A 20,571-nucleotide genomic window follows, 5' to 3' on the forward strand; every position below is an offset into this window, starting at 1 on the left:
GAACTTTTTGGAATGTTTTTGTGTAATCAGCTCTAGTTTGAGCCCTTCACACCTTTTTGCTGTTTAACAAATATTTTAATAAAAATCATTTTTTCCTTTAACCCTGTTAAAAGTTCAGCTATACAGAGTCACTAGAAAAGCATTCAGCTCAGTAACTGGTCACTTCATATTTCTTTCAAGTCTTTCTTATCAAGCCTTGTAATAAATAAAGACTAATACCAACATGACAGCACTGTTTTTTCAAATTGTTCATTTGCCAGTTTCAACAAGATAAAGAAAAGAAATGAATACTTAATGTGGACATTGTTTTACCAAAAAAAAAAAGAAACCAAACCCCCCAAATAAACAGACAAAAAGAGGACACGAAGGAACACACGTGGAATGATGAAAAGGAACAATGATATTGCACAACTTCAGGTCTCTCTTCCCAGATTTTGATCCATGTAATTAGGTATGTATGAATTCAGCAACAAATTGTGTCCAGATAAACGTGTAGCAATTTGAGTGAATCTAAAACTGTACACTGCTTTCCATTCCTTCAACTCCTATTTGGAGTTCTCCAAGGTTGCTGTCAGCTGCAGGAATAATAAATATATCAACATGTTAATTCTGCATTTTGCTGACCAACCCTTTAATATGCACAGTTCTTCCATCCCGTAAATACACTAAGTCTTCAAAGTAGGGGGTTCTCCAAACAGCTTTTGTTGTATCAAGTACTCAGAACTAGTTATGACAAACGATCAAGAACATTTCCTGATTTGTTGTGGTTAAGTAGAGACTGCATCTCATTTTGGCAAGACCAGGATTTCTCAATGTTATCAGCGATGCGTTCGATGGACAATTCACAGGAGGGCACGAAGGTACAGTAAGGGGGGCAGGGGAAGAAAACAAACCTGCTAAGTGGATAAGAGGTCTTTACAGCTCCACGCTTTGCTAGACCATCTCTCAGCAAGCACATGCTGTTTGCTACAGGAATCAGCTAGTTGTGTCGCTCTGGCTGCAGCAGTAGCCTGCTCCCCCTCAACTGCCACTATAACTGTGTTTATATTAACTTTGCATTTATGTGCAGAACAAAATATATTTTTCTCCTATCCGATTTTCTACCTGTTGGGTGGACTGAAGTGTCAGCCAGCAGGGCTTAACAGATACATTTAATACAGGAGACTGAGATACAGTATGTTTATTCTTAACTTCTGATAACCTAAGAACTACAAGACTGAGAGATGCAGTATCCATTTACTATGATCCAAGACAACCATTTCTAGGGAGGGAAAATTAGAATACGTGATCAATGCTAACACTACATTAGTTCCAATTTTTTGTTATTTTCCATATTGGTAGTTTAGCTATTTATGGTCCATTTGGCCCACTTTTAACCCGATCAAGTTAAAGGTGACAAAGTTTAAAGGCTGTTGTTTCATCAAAACTGAAGCAAGTTATAAAAAAACATGAAATCATAATTTCAGTGTAGGATTTGTTTCCTATCTTCATACTCCACGTGACTTGTAGAAAAGGGATAATGCATCTCAGTTTGCTTACAAGCTAGGAGATCACTTTGAAGTCTGCATATTCCTAACTGCAAACAAAATATAGCACTTTTAACAGGTTATAAATAAACTGGTTTTCAAGCATAGAGCCAGCCCAACAATAACAATACACTATTAAAAAGACCTAAGGCAATGAATTCCATCTCCAATGGAAAAAAAAAAAAAGAAAAAGAACTGTGCAAACAAGCTTAAAACTATTTCTTTGTGCCAGTGTTATAAAATGTAGATTTCAATAAAGCCTTGACCCAAATGCCAGGACTTGTGAAAAGAATCAGAATAAAACTGGTTACTTTATTTAGGAAAAAAAATACTCTTATCTTGCTGCTAATAAAATTGGATACACGCAGTTTAAACATTTACAGTTGCTGTTAACACTTTACACAATTCCTATATATGGGTGTAAGAACAAACATTAAAAGACAATGGTGGGTCAAGGCTTTACATTAAAAATAACAACCTACGTTTTCTATAGTCTCTAAAATACTATGTTTTCCCCAATGTTTGCAGCCATTCAGGAATATTTTTATTTGTTTATTTATTTATTAGGAAATGTATACTTTGTGCATGATCTTAATTCCTAATTCTTGGCTCTTTGGGCTGAATGACAAAAGGATCAAACCCATTAAAGTGGATGGTCTCCTCGAAGGTTCAGTGGAGAAACCCTGGCTCAGTTAGTCTCGTATGATGAAAGCAGTGCTGCATCCACTGGTTCCATGCAGGATGGACAAGTAAAGGATCTCATCAACCAGTCATCTATACAGTCCAGGTGGTAAATGTGCATGCACGGCAGAAATCGGATAGGGTCCCCATAAACAAAGTCCATCATACAAATGACACATCTGGAGGAAAAAAAACAAATAAAAAATACTTAAGCTGGTGTTACCACACTAGAAATTAAAAGCAGTGCGATGTCTACTCCTGGATATGTTTGAGCCACAGACTTTTAGTTCTTGAAGATACTGTGAGGTGTTCTTAGCTCTGTCCGTGCTGGCTCTGTCAAGCACCAGATTTTTTTTAGTGTTTAATTTGTAGTCTGTGCCCATGGTTACAACGTTAGGGAGGGCAGGAAGGCTTTTGGAAGCATGGCAGAGGCAGCTCAGCAGAGTGCACAAAATTAGAAATGGTAAGAGAGAGCCATAAAAGTGAGGAAATAAATTATTTCCCCACTAAGAGGCTAAAACGTAAAAAAAAAACCTATAAGGGAATGAATTACATGGGTCAGGAAGGCAGTTTCACCAGTGAGGGGAAAACAAGGAGGGATGAAGGAAAGAGCCTTCTGTGTGGTCATTTTTTTCAGAAAGCTACATTAAATTACAGTCCCTGAAAACAAGGCAAAAACCAGGACAGAATCAAGTTTTCCAGAGCAACCAGTGCAACCACTACAGTTGTCCAAGTGGGTTTCTGTGACTTACTCTCTGATCTTCTTCTCGGAGCCGTCTCTTCCAGGATCATAGACTCCTTTAGGTAGATGCTGAATAAGGCCTATCCTCTGCGCTATTCTGATTTGTTCCTCTTCTGTCAGCTGTGTTGCTAGCCTAGTCTGGCTAGGAGTTGGGTGGTAAACAGGAACAGGGACCTGCTCCTAAAACCAAAATATTTCAGTTAGAAAAACCAGAGAAGCTTTCCTGTCATTTTGCAGCACAGAACAGGCAATCTACTCAACTTTTCCTCTTAGTCCTACAAATGTTTGTGTGATCTCCCGCCCCTACTTTGCAATATTGTGGCTATAACTACACTGAGGATGGGATAAAGAATTGAGGCCACTGTCTTGAGCAAGGAGCTGTTCATGGTTGTTCTCTACAAAAGTCTTTTATGCCCAAGGATTGTTCATACGTGAAACATGTGCAACAAACTCCACGTGACGGCACCTGGTGAACTGCTTAGATACTGAATTGAACAACACAGTGTCCGAGGAAGAGCCCGCAGTACTTGCAATAAGAAGTAGATTTTTTTTTACACTAGGAAGAGTTATTTGCAAAGATGAAGGCAGTGCCTTTGCTTAAGAGCTTTAGACAGGGAGGTTTTGTTGGTTCTGCAATAACTAAAACATACGTGAACTTCTCTGGCCCAAAATCCAGAACTGTAGATTTAATTCCTGTGTGTTTAAAAATATCACCTGGACAACAGCTAAGCAGATAGCCTAAACAAATCATCCAAGTTTTACATTTCTTTGCATCCATTGATATGATTTTACAAGTTCTTCCAAGCTGAACTTCAACCGTTGTATGCTTAAAGTATGTATTTCCAAACAGAAAAGGGGAAACGTGTAGGTATTGTACAGCCCTTCCTCCGCCACGTTCTCAGAAGCTTCTGAACATCGGGGCACTTTAGAGCAGGTATTTTCACTACCATTTACATTAACATGGTACTTACTTTACTTGCTTTAGAAGCACTTATTAGGACATAAATGCTGATTTTGAAGAGCATTATTGGGACACTAATGTCCCATAACTATAACTCTACTGTTTGTAGGGAGACAGTTCCTTGCTACGAGTCTTTTTTAATGGTGGTCCTTCAACAGCAGAAAAAAACCTTCAACTTATAGATGCGTTCTGACAATAACCCTGGTGCACCAGAGACACAATAACATCAAGTCATCTGTTTGAAAAATGCAAAAATTGATGTTTCAGAGGACACTGCTGCAAGACAAGCAGAGTGCAGGAGTGTGAGCGGCTGCACCGCAGGAAGTGCTGATGCAGCACACAGCAACTCCAACAAAGTTCCCATCGCCAGACTGCTGCTCACTCATCACTGATAATGGGGAAGACACAGGCTTTCACTGCCTGTGACAGAGCAACCACCTTCTGAAGTGTGTGTGTCCCTACGGAGAATGGACTGCTGTGGGCATCTGCAGGTATTTCCAGCAGCAGGGACACAGCTGCCTTCTCTTCTCCTCTTCTCTCTTTGCCTTTTGTTCTGGCAACGTTTAACACAGTGTTCAGTGTTCAACTGACACCCGCACTTGGCAAAGTCCATATGGGGGGGGTAACACATGTAATACTGTACTTATAAAACCTGATATTCTTTCACTGCTAGGAAGCACAGCAAGCAGAAAGACAGACAGGACTCCTGGAAGGCCAGGAGAAAGCAGCCAGAGAGGCCTGCAGCCTCTTGCCAGCTGGTGCTGAGGGTACCCAGCAACACAAGTCCTTGCTTAAGAGAAATGCTAATCAAAAATACAAGTCTGCCTGACAACTCTTCTTTTAACACAGTGCCTACCACTTGCAATTCAGCTGCAGAGTAAATTCAGTCTTCTCTTAATTTAGGTATCTTAGGAGCTACCCCTTCTGATTTCCTAGCAGAGCTCAGAGGAATTATAGGAAGGTTCAAAAGACAAAATGCCCATAGTTCTATACGTGCGATGAATTTCCTGACTACTCTAAAGTGTATTACACAGAATCACAGATCACTTCTAGATCACCTGCCTTTTAATGGTTTAAATTATCTGAAGTGTTCCCTAATAGTCATTTGGATAGGGAAAAAGCACCAGATGAAGCTAGGGATGACATGTCAGATATAACAATATTGATGAAGTGGCTCTGCAACCTTTGTGCCAGCAAAATAAAGCATTTTTCCCCCTCCCAAATGCTGCATACCCTCTGCACTGGACACGTCCGCTAAAGACAGAGCCTGGTCCCGGTATTGTATTTCAAGAACTTTAACACCACAAGCTATCAATAACATTTTTCCCCCCAAGGTTTTGCTATATGTCTTTAGACAGATTACTAAATAAACAGCAGAAGAATAGCTCCTTTCTTTGTCATAAAGACATACAGAACACTTAGCATTTAGAGAGAAATGCACCCTCCTTCCCATCTTAGAAAAAAAGAAGAGCAGTGTAACTAATACACACAGAGCATAGGCTGGTGCTAATAAGGGCAGGAGGAGGAGAGGCTGCTGTATTTAGTAAAACTCCCCTTCGCAAAACCACAGCTGCAAGTGCTATTGCAGAAATACAAGGAACGGCAAAAAGAGCAGAAGGAAAAAAAGACCTAAGAAACTCTCAAACTGTCTGAAAGTACCAGTGACAACTGATGGTGAATGCCTACAGCAGAAAAGCAGCAAATTGATCATCTTGGCAGAAGTTATACAGCAAAAGGAAAGAAACTACAGTTAAGTAATCTGTTGTGAGTTAAAACTATCATGTTTGGACAACTCTGAAATGAGGAATCAGTAATGCTATCCAGCCAATGATTGCTTCAGTTAAGTTTTGGATTGTAAATGAACACAGCTTTTAAGCCTGTAATAGGCCAAACAAGAACGACCCCACTTTCCCTTGCCAGAGTCCCTTACAGACGCACACTGTGAGCAACCACTGAGGGGTTATGTACCTGGGGAATCCATTTCTGCATTACGGCAGCGCCCCTTCTCCTGTAGGTGTCATCTTCCCTGCAGAGACCTGAAGAACCAGAATGTGATGGACCCCAGGGCCCCTTCCCACGCCAAAGACAAATGCTTTCCTGACCACTGCATGGAAACACTCCTTTTGGCGCCCCATCTCCAGTTCCCTCCCTGCCGAGCCACCACCCTGCACTACATGTCTGCATGTCTGACATAACCGATTAAGGCAGGAATTTATAGTTGCCAGCTGTGGGCTTCTACAATTTCACATACTGGACAAGAATCTCTTGTCGGATAAGCAACTCTGGGTGAAAAATCATGCTGTCTTTCACCATGATGTTTTCATACTTGTGAATATAAAAAAAAAAACCAGGCTTGGTGAGGCTGCCAAGCTGTTGTGAGAAATTCAGAAATGGTACTCCTGTAAATAAAGACGGGCAATAGCTCAGTACCCGTGATACAGCGCAGTTCCCTAACACCCTGCCTGCTGGTACTTTAATCTCACCTCCTGATTACTATTAAAAGCCTGACTAAAGAGAGCTGGCAGCCCACTGGACACAAACATACTAGTTAAATGGAAGAATAACTGCCACAGACATTGCAAAGTCAAATTATAGGGTACACCAACAATGACCTTTTCAAACCAGTCCTCTCCCTCAAACAGATAAATATATATAAACACAATTATATATATAAGCAGATAAACATATATAAACAGATAAATATATATAAAAATATAAACATATATAATAATATCTATAAAAATATATAAATAGGTAAATACGTATATGAAAGATTGTATTATCCAAGTAATTATTATCTTACTCCAAAGACAAGCATTAATTTATTGCTCTGGTGTCTCCATTTTCCCTCATCTACCATGGAAAATGTTTTTGCAGACGAAATTACAAAACACTGAACTTCTAGCCAAAATCTGTGTTATTTATCATTTGATAAAGACATCAGGCACTTCAAACTAAGATGAAATTTCATGTTAACTCTATTCTTCCATGCAAAAAAAAAAACCTAGAAAAGGCCAAAACAAATAATCAAAACCACATATTGGTGTCAGGCAATGAAATAAAAATCACTTTTTGGCACTTAATTTGCTTTAATCAATTTCCCCACATACACACATGAATTTAGTAGTGACTAAACATCTCAGATAGCCACAGTCCTGGAGATACACAACTTTTTTCTTGTTCACAAAGGAGGTGCTGTCAGCACAAGCTTTCCTGGCTTTCTGTGTCCAGAAATCATTCCTTCCTAATGTTTATTCAGCCCTTAAATAACAGCATTAATTTAGACTCAAGGACTACAGCAGGGTTTGTGTCTCCATCTCACTCTTGCTCCTCCTCCTTTGAGGGAGGGGGTGGGAGGGAAGTCATGGGAGGGCATCTGGAGGTCTGCATTTTTCACTTCTAACAAAAATAAACATTTTCACACATGGCTTAAAAGGCCCAGACAGTTTCTGCATGCAGATTCCCAAGCACGCTTCGGGTACTAGAAAAAAAAGAGTTTCATCAAGCACAATTTTTAGTTTGAAGTTTTCTCATCAATGCAACTTACCATGGTCATTTATGCTGCTGTAAATCTGCTTTTCTCTTGCTTTACAGCATTTTCATCTTGTTTTTGCAAGTGCAATGAATTTGAAATACACGGAAAACAGGTCAGTGGTAGATCAGAAACTCTTAATCCCTGGATAAAGATTATTTTAAGATCCCTCTACGCCACATATCATCAGTATGCTATCAGGGCTTTTGTTTGTTGGTTGTTTTTAATAGTTGCACCAACATGCACAAATTATCCTTTCAGGAAGGTCAAAGGTGAGATCACTAATTCATCACATCTAATAGTTTCAGCAGTTAAAGCTTCACTGTTGTCCCCAAGATCCTCTCTACAGCTACCAGCTTCCTATTGACCATTTTGCTCAGTTTTCATCTCTAAATTTTCTTCCTCATCTAATCTAAAGCACTCAGCGTGTCTCACCCTGGGCTATTTATTTGCATTTTAACACCAAATCAACAGCATATCTGTTAATTCTCTCCAACTAAAGAGGCAAACTTCTTCCTAGCTATGTTTATCCTCAGTCTCTTTCACATTTTTTTTAAACACCAGCAAGTATAGCGCTTACACTCCTTGTGGTTGCTGCCTCATTAATTAATGCAAATAGAACAGTTCAATTTGAATTTCCCCAGACGTTCCCACAGCTCTTTTCTGAAATCCCTTCAATATGCAAATGTCTTTCTTGAAACATGTCTGAAAGCAGCTGCACTGGTTCATGCACAGCTGCATCGGGGCCACAGTCACTGTACTGCTCCCCAGCCCTCACACGCTGGTCTGGAAAGCGGCTCAGCCTTCCTGCAGCTCTAACGGCCTTACAGCACCACTGCCTATTAGAACGCTCATCATCACTGTACAAATCTTTCAGCCGTGCTGTTTGCCAGTTTTCTCACCTCTAAGTTGAGATGCTTAGCAGGAAGCCTGAATAACTAATCGAGACAAGAACAACTTCAGTTCATAGATGTTAAGTCAGGAGGTGAGAGGAAAAGAAAAAAATCTTGGTGTTTTGTTTTTTCTTTGCAAAATCCCCACTGAATTTTACAAAATTTTCTCTTCTCGATACTTTATTACTCATAAGAAACTCGCTGAGATGATGGACATGGGGCCTTTTCTGAGAATTCCATTCTTATCCAGGTGAAACAACTCAGGCTCCATCTGTATGTGAATACACACACTGAAATAATATCCTCCCTTAAGACATATTACTGTAAAACCACTCGCCATTATAATGTGCATTAGATGACAACTACAGCTTACTTTAATAACCCTTAGAATATTACAAGCAGTCTGCCAACTATAAAACCCTTTTTCTGCCATACAGAAGAGAACAGTTCATTTATAAAGCTAAACACCAGTTGCTGTAAAACACCATGTAATGAAATCGTTACCCCAATCCTTTATATTCCTGCTTCCAGGTAGCCAGTCAATATAAATAACTGTGCTAACTGAACACTTAGGCTAAAAGGTTCTTTTCAAAGAAAAATCCACACGTCTCACCTCTCCCACTTGAAGGAGACACCTGGGATAGATAATAAGATCAGAGACACGCACACACGAGCACAAAAGGAGCCATTCTGGCACAAGCTGGAATCTAAGACATGGGTTTGCCTAGCAGACCCTGTTCACTTAACAGAAGTATAGTCAGAAAAGACAGAAAACATTAAATTAACACTGTATTAAGCAAAACTGTAACTAATCCTTCACCAAATTTTCAAGCATGGCAAACAAAGACTGATTTCCTTTGTTTACGTGAGAAGTATTAAGATACAAGTAGTTCTCTCCCAACAAATAATAATCTGTCTCAAGACAGATCCATTGCATTGCTCTACTAAATATATGCTGACCTTTAAAACATGATTCCAAGTCCTTGTATTTCTCAGGATTCCCACATTCTTCCTTATGGAAGCTAATCACACAATTTAAATTTTGAATGTGTACTTGATTTATCTGGAACTTTAAGGTAAATAAATGTATATTTCATTTTTAACATTTACTAAGGGGTTGTCCTGCTACCATGGCTTCCTGGAGAGCTTATTTTTACTGTTTGTGACCATTTTAAACAAAACCATTTTATATTTTTTACTTTCCTCTATGGATATACTCCTTCGTAAGTTTGATGGCACTGAAGGATTAAAAAAAAACCCACAAGACAAGAAGTTTCACATCTCAGTTTTTCCTTTAAAGTTTTATCATTTAAATAAATGGGTCCACTAACATCTTACTGGCCCATGGCGAGTAGGAGAACAAGGCTCCAAAACCCAGCAAAGCCCCCTTGCACATGGGATCTGTTCAGGTTCATGAGAGCTTCACACAGGGTGCTCTAAAAGGAAAACAAGAATTCTAGCATTGTAGGAAGTGGGCATTGTAGATAAGGTCAGTAGTTAATCACAGAATAGAATCATTAAAGCTGGAAATTATCTGCAAGATCATCAAGTTCAGCTATCAGTCCAACACTAGGACATGGTTTAGTAGGTACAGTGAAGTGTAACATCTACACGAATGCTTTTTGAACACTTCCAGGGATGCTGGTTCCACCACTTCCCTGGGCATCCTGTTCCAAAACAACAGTAGCAACAGACTAAAGAAACAGTCTACAACAGAGAAGAGGAACTTGCAGAACCTGCACAGAGTCTGTCCATTTGCTAATACCAACTGAGAAGCAACACTTGGCTTGTGCCATGTATCATTTCAAAGGGAGGTAGTTTTTAGAGAAAGCAATGATGGTTCTGCTGTGACAGCATAGCCTTGTTTAAGCTAGCACTAAAACTGCAAAGTTGTCCTTTGCATTTTTCACAACTATTCCATTGAAATTACTGAAAAATAAATGTATCTGAAGAGTTGGAAAAGATAAGGAACATTGAAGTAAATTGTGGCTGCTGGCTCTTAAAACATCACCTGAGACAGGAGGTACGAACTACACACATCCTGCCTGCTGCTCTTACAGACAGTGACAGGGGCTATTAGAGAGAGCAACTCTTTTCAAGCTTCTTACCTGTCCTGTCACACAAAACCAAAAACGGCTGCCTACTGCCAAGACAAATAGCTGACGGTGCCCTTCTCAGCTTGGCCAGTGCAAACCCAGCCTTACCTGGCAGATGAAAGTCACCTGCTGCTCTGTAGAGTCCCCTGCTCTGAAATTTGATTAATCATCAGTGTAAACCTGAATACAAAAGATTAGCAAGGAGTTGTAGGGGGAAAGCAGTAATTAAAAAGCATTAATTAATCCCTCGAAGCACAATCTCCTGACACAACCAGACAGATTTTACATTTCCAGGCTGCAGAGCAGGTTTCTCTGGCTCAAGGGTCATGTCCTTGGGTACAGTCCTGACTTCTTGTTCACCAGGTTCGTGTCAGTTTTAGCTATCCTTGTTCCTCTCTCCAATGATCCCATCAAACATCAGGGTGTGAATTGCTTCAGGGAAGTGGATAACACATACACCAATACATCCCAGACCACTGAATTGCTCACCAGAGAACTGACTCCACCTCACCAGAGAGCCTCACTGACAGCTCCTCTTACGGCATCAGGCCACAACCTCTGAGAGATAACAAAGCCCTCTTATTACAGCTCCTAGCATGTTTATTTTAATAGGGCATTTTTATATCAAGAAGGAAAAGATCCATAAACAATTTACAAAAATTCATGCTTTTCTGTCAGTTTGCTGCCGTGAGCAAAGCTGGGAAAGAGCAGGTGCCCCTAAATATTAAATTAAGGACACTCAGGGACAAAATGCAGCCTCCTGAGATACACACACCCCAAGGACTACAAAAATCAGCTGCATAAGGAAGAAATCTGGCAGAAGGGCGAGTAGTCATTTCTGCAGCTGGTGGTAGAGGAATAGCACATGTATGCGGATCATCCTACACCATAAGCAAACCACATCTGCATTACTGGTACGTGTTCTCTCCTACTTACACCAAGTGATTATTTTCACAAAAACCCCTTCTTATGCCTGGCAAGCACAGACAGTTATTATAGTGCTATGGCTACGATGAACACAGCACTTATGGTTCAAACAAAATGGTTGCTGAAGAAATGACAGGCAGATTTAACAAATAAGAACCTGATGCTTTGGGAAGAAGAAAATGGTCCTGTAGTGGAAGAAGCTGAAAACAAATAGTCCTTTCAATCTTCTCTGCTGAAAAGTACAGAGTGAGCCTACCGTTCACCTACTGCCACAGAACTGCTGGCTAGCAGGAAGAAAAAAGAAAAAACGCATCCCAAACAAATGAATCCAGTTAAGATGTTTTTCGAAGGCCGCATTCAAGCACGAGAGACAGGGAAAGCTCTCTGGACCTACAATGGAAAGGCTGACAGCATGCTAACAGTCCACGTAGAAGGAGAATCATTCTCCTCTGCACACACATATACTTCCTGCAAAGGGTAAACATCAATCAGTGCAACTTGTTTATAGTATAAATCAAAGGGATAACAGCTAAAAATGCTAGTATTGGTTATCCTGGATAAGTAAAGTCTGCAGCCTGTCTGGGCTCTAGCTATGCCGGGTCCCATACACAGTGGAGTGGACAAGCTCACTTATAACCTGCCAGGCTTGCCCTGTGATCTGACACGTGTTTTGTCCCAGACACTGCCCCACGCAGATTCACCCAAACCACTCACTCAGAGCCTTTGACTCACTTTAGGGTACAGCAGACAAAAAATGCTTAAGCTCCCATGCACTCCTGCCTCCAAGACATGAACTTAGCCCAAACCTACCATCCTATAACCCCCAAAGCATTGCAACATTCAGACAAGTTGTGCAAATCCCTTACATGGAGGGCTTGATATGGATTAGTGGAAAAGCAGGCATGCGATGAAGAGAATAGGCACACAGGTGACTTCAGGCAGGCACTAAAAGTAATGGCATGCGATACGCCCTGAACTGCCTACTAAGCCCGCAGACTCAGCACAGCTGAGCTAAGCACACACAGCCCCTGCTTACCTCCCTGTGCTATTTCAGGGGATTTGGGGATTAGAGTGCAGCTGACTCCAGCTGGGAGAGAACAGTGCTGCCTCTGAAACACAGGTCCTGCTGCTTCCCATACCCAGGCTCTCTCTAGTCACTGGCTGCAAGGACACTGATCTGACTGACTCTTCACCTCATGAAAAGCAAACAAGCCACTACCATTGACTCTGCGATCACTATAGCCACCAAAAAAGCTGGGAAATGGCAGCCAAGAAGAAAACGGAGGAGTGCCCCTGTCAGGACTTCAGCCAATTGTGAAATCTTGACTCCAAATACTTAAAAAATAGCAAGAGTGCTAAAATGTATCTTTTGGCAAGACTTAGGTCAGCTTGAAGGCAATTTAATAAAAAAACAGACCTTTCCAGTACACTTCTTGAACAATGTAGCAAAATTACAGAAATCAGCCCTAATTAAACGAAAGGACAGGCTGGGGACAAAGGGCCAGCATGGAATAAACACAGAAATGCACGTAAGCTGAAGACATAAGCAGTCCATTAGGGGAGGAACTGCTGGAGAACTACAGGCTGTACTTCTGCTTGTAAATAGATGTGTGTATGTATATTTAAATGTCCTAGTGTGAACTAATAATGTAAGCACACACAGCATGGAAATACTATGCAGAACTAGGAATTTATTTTGGAACTACAGAGCAAGTAGGATATCAAAGGATCAGTGAAATCAAGTGACCAATAGGCTTAGCCTATGGTGTTATCTTGGCGTTATCATTCAACAACACAGCACCACCCTTCTTGGGCAAAGAGGGCTATTGGGAATGCAATTTAACAGCCTTGCCTAAAGCAAGTTTGAACACACATCCAAAACTATCCTATCAAATTCAAGTCCTCATACACAAAGCTCCCAAAACAGGACTTAAATAGACACAACAGCCCCAGCTGGAACAAGAACATCACCTGCACATACAGTCATCTGGGAGGTGTCAATTATGCCTGAGATAAGAGACAAAAAAAAAAGAATACGAACAGGCAGATCAACAGCAGCTATCTCAGATCATCTATCCCGATGTACTATCCTACACACGACACAATACTTTTCTGCAGCCACCCAGCTATAAGCAAGCACCAAAAAAGAGGTTTGAAAGAGGACATAGTAGTTCTTTTTATAGAGACACAGTCTGTTACCCAACCAAAATACACAGAAAAGGCAACACAGGAAAGGGCTTCTGCAGACCTTGACAGGGACCTTCCTCTTGAACAGAGAGCAGGTGAATAATGACAGATGAGCCAGAGCAGCCCAGGCAAGCTATGCTAGCCCAGGAAGGTGGGCTAGCAATGAACTCCCCCAGTAAGGTAAGCCAAGCACAAACCTGATGAAGAATTTTCCATCAGTCCTCGCAGCAAACAGAATCTGCAGAGCAGGACTATCACACAGTGCAAACCTCTGTCAAACCATAGAGAAAGTAGAGAAAACAGACTGCTCTGCTATGGATAAATTACTTGGGGGAGAAGAGTGTTAACAGTCCACGTCGCGTTGCAGAAGCAGATGGGGCTGGTGATGAGCTGGGTCTGCGCAACCACAGAGCAAGAAAATCTGAAGCAGAGAGACTGCCTCAGTCAAGCAGGCCACAACAGCAGGGTTTGTTTCAAAAAAATCAGGAATCTGCAATATACTTCACTTGATCATAACTTTGTACTCAATCTGCAATATTTTAATTGCCTTTTCAATAAAGCCATCCTCAATTATGAATGCTTGCTCAAGGAGGCAGCTGCCACACCTTGGCCGTTTGAAGGTACACTCAGACCCACAAGCCTTTTTATTTTCTTATCAGTGTCCGAATTTCTAACAGAGTGGATGCCCCCAAGATCCACATACGTGAGCTGAAGCTTCAGCTTAGGCAAGTGTAGCCGGAGCCTGGACTGTGCAGAGGCAAACAGGAGGCTTCCTGCAGCCAGTTAAAGGAGATCATCAATGCTACATTGTGCAACAGCTTAACCACAGCTAGTTTTAAGCATGTTTCTGCATCAGTGGGCTAAAAAGCCACAGACAGATGAAGGCTCACATACACCCGCCACCACAAACGCAATACAAGCCTCTGGGTGCAGCTGTCCCAGGAGTGCTGGCTTGGCAAGGGTGTTCCCACCAGCCACTCAGTCAACGGCTCCTCCCTTCTACCAGATCCCAGGCAAGCAATGGGGGGATTTCTGTGATTTCTTTCACGTTTTGAAGCTGAAGCTGGAAGCAAGGCTTAATCAGTGGCAGTGCTGATGTTCAGCACCCTGAACTGCTGGGCTGTGCACAAGAAGTTTCAGCGCAACCAGGGGTGCTGCATCGTGTGGACACAGTTCCAGGCACACACTCACTGTCATCTCCCACTTCAGTGAAAATGAACACACACAAAATCCGATTAGCAATTTGTTTAGCGTCATTTGATAGTAAGATTAATTATTTCAGCTCTGAGTTAATGAGCAGCAGCAGTAAACAGCCAGAGGCACCGATTCAGCCTATTGGCTCACCTGAGCAGTCATTTATTAATCTTAAAGGAATATCTCAGGCATTAACAATTATTACTAAATTTGTTGGTTTGGTTTTGGGTTTTTTTTCTTTAAAGCAGTACTCTATGTAAAAGCAAAGAACAATGGTATGAATATTAAAGCACACTAAGTTTTGACGAAGCTCCACTTTTCAGTACAGTATTAGCAGTGAACACAAGGGCAATGTTGCTATTTTTTCCAGCTAAGTCTTGTCCTCGCAAACAGTGACTCTGCATTTTTTTAGCTCACAGGGCACAAATCCAAGTGTGATCTCATGAAACTGTCAAACCTCTTCTAACAGAAAAAAGGTCTGTGCCAAGAACAGGTAGAAAAATCATAAATAGCTCTCTCAGGAGTTGGTTATACAAGTGAAATATTTCCAGAATGCATTTTTCCTACTTATTATAAAATTTTAAATACATAGAGATAATTCAATGAGCGTCTGGTCATTTCTTTAATCTGCCACCAGAAGACACACATTCATTTTACCGCTATGTAGGAAACACACACCCAGTGCTGGTGCAAGCAGGATAAGCCTCAAACAGACTCTCAGATCATAGAATGGTTTGGGTTGGAAGGGACCTTAAAGATCACCTAGTCCCAAACCCCTGCCACAGGGGTTTCCTTCTCCTTGATCAGGTTTCTAGATCAGGTTCCATCAGACCAGGCTGCTCAAAGCCTAATCCAACCTGGCTTTGAACACCTTCAGGGATGGGGCTTCCATGACTTCTCTAGGCAACCTAGGCCAGTGCCTCACCACCCCCACAGTAAAAAAAATTTCTTCCCAATAACTAATCTAAATCTGCCCTCTTTCAGCTTAAAAGCATTACCCATGATCCTGTCACTGCACTCCCTCATAAAGAGCTCATCACAGATGAATAAGGTATGACATGCATCACTAACTGTATAAGCAACCACCTGGCTAATCAGCCTTTTCAGTCTATGCTTGTTGGATTGGGTTTTTCTGGTTTTTTTTTTTTTTAAATATGCTTCTTTGGATCCTGTCTGTACTGGTCTGAAAACAAAAAATACTTCTGTTCATCTCAGCACTGGAGCACTGGTGCTTTCAGAGTAGGTGGCTTGAAGGGGGGAACTAAAGGAGGTCCAAGATTCTGCAAGGGCAACGAAAGGAGACAGAGAGCGCAGAGTCCGTCCCAGCCTCTGCAGCTCCTGTCTCACCTTGTTCAGCCCCGATGGATTCCATCAGGCAATTCCCTTGCCTACACCTGCTCTCACAGAAGGTGGCAAGAGCTTTGTTTACATTGAAACTGGCTTTCTGATGGAAAAATTGAGGTTTCCAAACTGGATTCATCCTGCTGACTCTAAGTATCAGATAGCAAAATCTACAAACATCCCCACTAGTATCCCCACAGCACCAGGGACCTGGCACTTGAGCACCTACTTAAGTACTTGCCTGAAATAAGGCTCAGGGTGCTACAAAACATCAGAAAAACAGAAAACTGTTTGAGAGGAGGGACATGAAAACAGAGAGGTTGTTTTTCCTAATATGGACTGACTGGTTGAAAGACAAAGGGCCATTTCACTCTGACAGACCCATATGAGAGCAGCTGTGAAGCCTGGAGATCCCCAGCCTTAGCTCATCTATACACAATAAGGGATCTTTCATGTTGTGCAAAGTACCCCAGAAGCCCTGAACACCAAATACAGCGGTAGATAGGATGCAGTTTTAGGGCTGGAGTTGTGAAGATCACATGGAAATACAAAGTAAACTGTGCACATTTTAAAGCACTGATTTCCCAGGAACGTTACCTATGACTTTCAAATACACCAATCTAGACACACGGGCACAAGGAAACCGCTCAGGCCCTGCACCAAAGCATTAACTCTACTCTAGGTGAGGTATGTGCTACTTATTACATCCCTCAGAGTCAGAAATTAAAGCCCAATGTCATCATCATGATACTGACACTCTTTCAAGCTTTACAAAGAAATATTTCTACTTATCAAATTCTCCTGCATTCATGTTTAGGATGTAATAACCATGTCCTGCTACAACCCACACAACCACCAAATAAGTTTTACCAGTTTTGTCTGTATGTGTATACACACAAACTGCAGCCATCGTAAAACACCGTAATGAAGTAACACAGAGCTTTGATGCAGTCAATCCGGAGGTATTCAGTATGTTATTGTGTCAAAAGAAAAAAAATACAGACAGATACAGAAAAACAGCTATCAAGAAAACCCTGGGAGTTTTCTAGGTCTCATTTATGCCATTTAGTCTAGAATGTGCCTTGTTACGTTGGGGGTAATTAGGGTGTAATGGAAGAGGGAAAAGATGGGAAGCTTCTTGTTAGGATTTTAACTCCGTAGGCAGAAATATCATCACTCAATCACTGCAGAAATATTTTTAGTTATCTTTCTAGACTTTTTAGCTCACTGTGCAGTCCCTGAAAGGGCCCCCCTCAAATGCAGTGGGTGTAGTAGAGTAGCCTGGGAAGCAGACAGCATTTAGTGCTGCTTCTCCAAGTCCGAGGACCTACGACTAAACCCTACCTCTTACGCACCACTGCAGTTAAGTGAAGTCAGGGAAGGCTCTTCCCTGGGGACACCAAAAGAACTGCTGAGTAATCTCCAAGCCAAACAGGCAAGGTTAAAAGATGAGTCTGAATGCCTGTCTTTGTTTGGGATACCTCCTTTCCTATAGGCGGATCTCCACTGCAGTAAAGACATAAGAAGGAATCGCTGCAGCAAACAATTTTGTTCTTTCATTTGTTGTTTTGCAGCAGACAGCAGAAGCAGAAATAAACCAATTGTTTTGGGAGAGAGGCAGCTCTAGATGCTTCCTTGGGGGCAGAAAAGGGTTGTGCACAGCTTTCTCCATGAACTTTGGTAAAAATTAGTCCAATGCTTGTCAAATGAAATCTGCTGTAAGCCATATAGAGCAATTGCAGACTGACAGATCGGGTTAAAGAAAGTTTCTTTGTCCCACTGAAGGTTTGTACAGAATTTGCAGGCCTGGTCCTGATTTTTTTGTATCACTTCATATAACATAGTGTTGCTGGTGAGGTCTTTAGCATGTTATGGAATGGTTTGCTCTAATGAGAGAGGAGAATGGCCAGCAGCGTGTGAAAATGCACTTGCCCCTTGGGCTTCTGGGCAGCATGTTCTCCTGATTTTAAGTAAATATTGTCTATGACTTCCACTATCAGTCACCACTACAACATTCACTGCAAGATGCTGAGAAGTCAATGATCCCTCAACCACTTAAAATATGCCCTGCTTTAATATTTCTTTTTTTTTTTTCTTTTAGCTTCACTGACTAGGGGCAAGATATATTTTATCAGGAAAACCAAGTTGCTTGAATATTGTATTCACTAACAAACAAAATAAAAATAGAAGCCTTAGCCTAGAAAAACAAAGGCTGAAAGGGATATAGGACTGATCTCTAAATAAATCAGGAGAGTAAACATCAGAAAAACAACTAAGGATCTGTTTGGTACAAGAATAACAGGTGCAAGTTTGCCATAAATAATCTAGAACTATGAAATAGCTTCTTGAGCCTTAAGTTCTCAGCTGATAAAAAAATGCTCCCTGTAGAAGCAGCAGGGGTAAAGCTTGACCGGCATCTTGTAAAAATCATATGTTGTTTGCAGAAAATAATTTCACTGAGCATGTGCATAACTATCGATAAATCCCCTTCCACACAGACACCAGGAAACAGCCCATCACATACTTGTTAATATGCAATTTCCAACACTGTACCAAACAAGGCTGTGATCCAAATTAATATAATCCACGATGCAGTGTAACAACTACATATTTAACTCAAAGCTAATTGAAATAAAATACAGAAGATAACACTCATTAAATCTCAGCCTCATTTTGTGGAAGCTGTTATAAATGCCTGCAGACACTGTCATGAGTGGGCCTACCTGGAAGATTAGAACACTAACAAAACAAAAGCTTTAAAAGTGAGAAAATAAGTTTTTGGACAAAATACTTTTCCATTAGCAACTTTGGTTTGATCTCTGCTGGGGTTCTGATGACTCACTGGTGGAAAACACCTATGGCAGAAGCACAAATCTTCTTGGCCAAACTCTGTTTCCTGGAGCATAATCTACAGGTAGAAGCAGGACCAAAGGCAGGGCTGATAAACTTTAGAAAGCTTATTCTGCTGGACGATATGCTATCTGAAAGTTTTAGCACATTCAGAAACCTATAGCTTTACAAACTCACTTGTGTTGCTCAAATAGCATCAGGGAGCTGCATCACTGGTGAGGACTTGGCCTGTAGCAAGCAAAAGGTAAGGTCACCAGTGAATGAGCATGGGTGGGATTATTGCCCTCTGTGTTGACTCACATGCACTTTATTATTGCGACACAGTAACCACTTTGCATCTAGTACTTAAAAAAAAAGGCATCCTAAGCAACACATCAGACAGAAGTAAGTTAAGTCTTTGTGAGACAAAGGGCAATAACTATTGGCCTAATTAAAATAGTTCTATTCTGTCCAGCTGAAATGCATTACTGTATTCAATCTGAAATCTGGCTAGTATATTTAATGAAATAAACCAAGGACACATTAGTGGCAGTCAGCAGTCTCATTCAGAAAACTATTTCTACAGCTTTGCAGCACCCCACAGCACTGACAATTTGCTGGGCTGTTTGCACACCAGTGCCTGACATTGACAGTTGTCCCTTGCTGTCCTGACAGCCTCATCTCCTGTGGCTTCGGGGCGCTTTTTGTAGGTCTCCAAGCCAAAAATTAAGCCTGACCCAACTTAGTTGGTGAGACCAAAAAAAGCTGTAAACATGGTATTTACTGTTTGTGTTCAGTGCTCCAGGTTCTCAATTCAGAAAAACAAACAAAGGAAAGGAGTAAGAGGGTTTGAGCCATGTGAGAGCATGGCATTACCACAGAAGTAACAAGAGTGGGCAACACTGTATAAGTGGACTGGTGGAAAAGTAGCAAGATTTGCTTCTCAAGTTTAGCTCTTAAAACAGCATTCTGTCCCTCAATTTGCTTTGAGTAAGACTGACTTTAAATGGAAATGAGTAGCCTCTCCTGAGACACACCAAACTCCAGTAAGGAGTCACAAAACACAGGACAGGCAAATTTAGGTGGCCAGCCTGACTTCTGCTCTACTATACTTATATGCCTTAATTCTAACTGTTTTAGACACAGGGAAGTTATTTTATTAAAAGCCACATACACTGGCAGTCCTCACATACATACGCACAAAGGTAATCAACTCCTAACAGCAGTGACAAAGCTTGCCAAGTTATGTTCAGACTTTGGAAGCCATCCACAGACTCATAACTGGAAGGCTTGTGTGAGGAAAGAGGCAGAGCAGCACCCCACAATGCAGATGAATAATGTTACTGTAGTCAGTTGTGTCCCAAGGGGTATCACAGTCTGCTGCACAACAGGAATAGGCTGTGGAAGTCTTCACCCGTTCCTGTACTTACCGAATAGACTCATGAGCTGTTAGGTAACACTCATGAAGCTTCTTAAAAAAAAAAAGAAGACAGAGGAAAAAAAGCATCCAGGCATCTTCAACAGTGGTTCTGGTAGACAGATTTATATGCTTTCATTACGTTTTGTAGGCTTTCTTGTTGGTTTGTGCTTATGTTTGGTTTGGGGTTTTGTGTTTTTTTTTAAAATGAATGATCACATTTAAGAAAAAGAATTAAGTCTTTG

The 20,571-nt window shown here is 41.2% G+C and overlaps 1 protein-coding gene across 1 annotated transcript in view; it reads right to left on the reverse strand.

Annotated features, from left to right (window-relative positions):
• Positions 1-1,165: 1,165 nt before the first annotated feature.
• Positions 1,166-20,571, reverse strand: part of RNF11 (ring finger protein 11) — a 32,756-nt gene continuing 13,350 nt past the window's right edge. The window contains exons 2-3 of the mRNA XM_054073311.1: positions 2,960-3,129; positions 1,166-2,386 (exon numbers count right to left, since the gene is read on the reverse strand). Coding sequence (XP_053929286.1) covers positions 2,215-2,386; positions 2,960-3,129 — 342 coding nt within the window. The 3' untranslated portion in view covers positions 1,166-2,214. The remainder of the gene's footprint in view (positions 2,387-2,959; positions 3,130-20,571) is intronic.

This window comes from Cuculus canorus, chromosome 8 (genome assembly GCF_017976375.1).
Source record: "Cuculus canorus isolate bCucCan1 chromosome 8, bCucCan1.pri, whole genome shotgun sequence".
Lineage (NCBI taxonomy): Eukaryota > Metazoa > Chordata > Aves > Cuculiformes > Cuculidae > Cuculus > Cuculus canorus.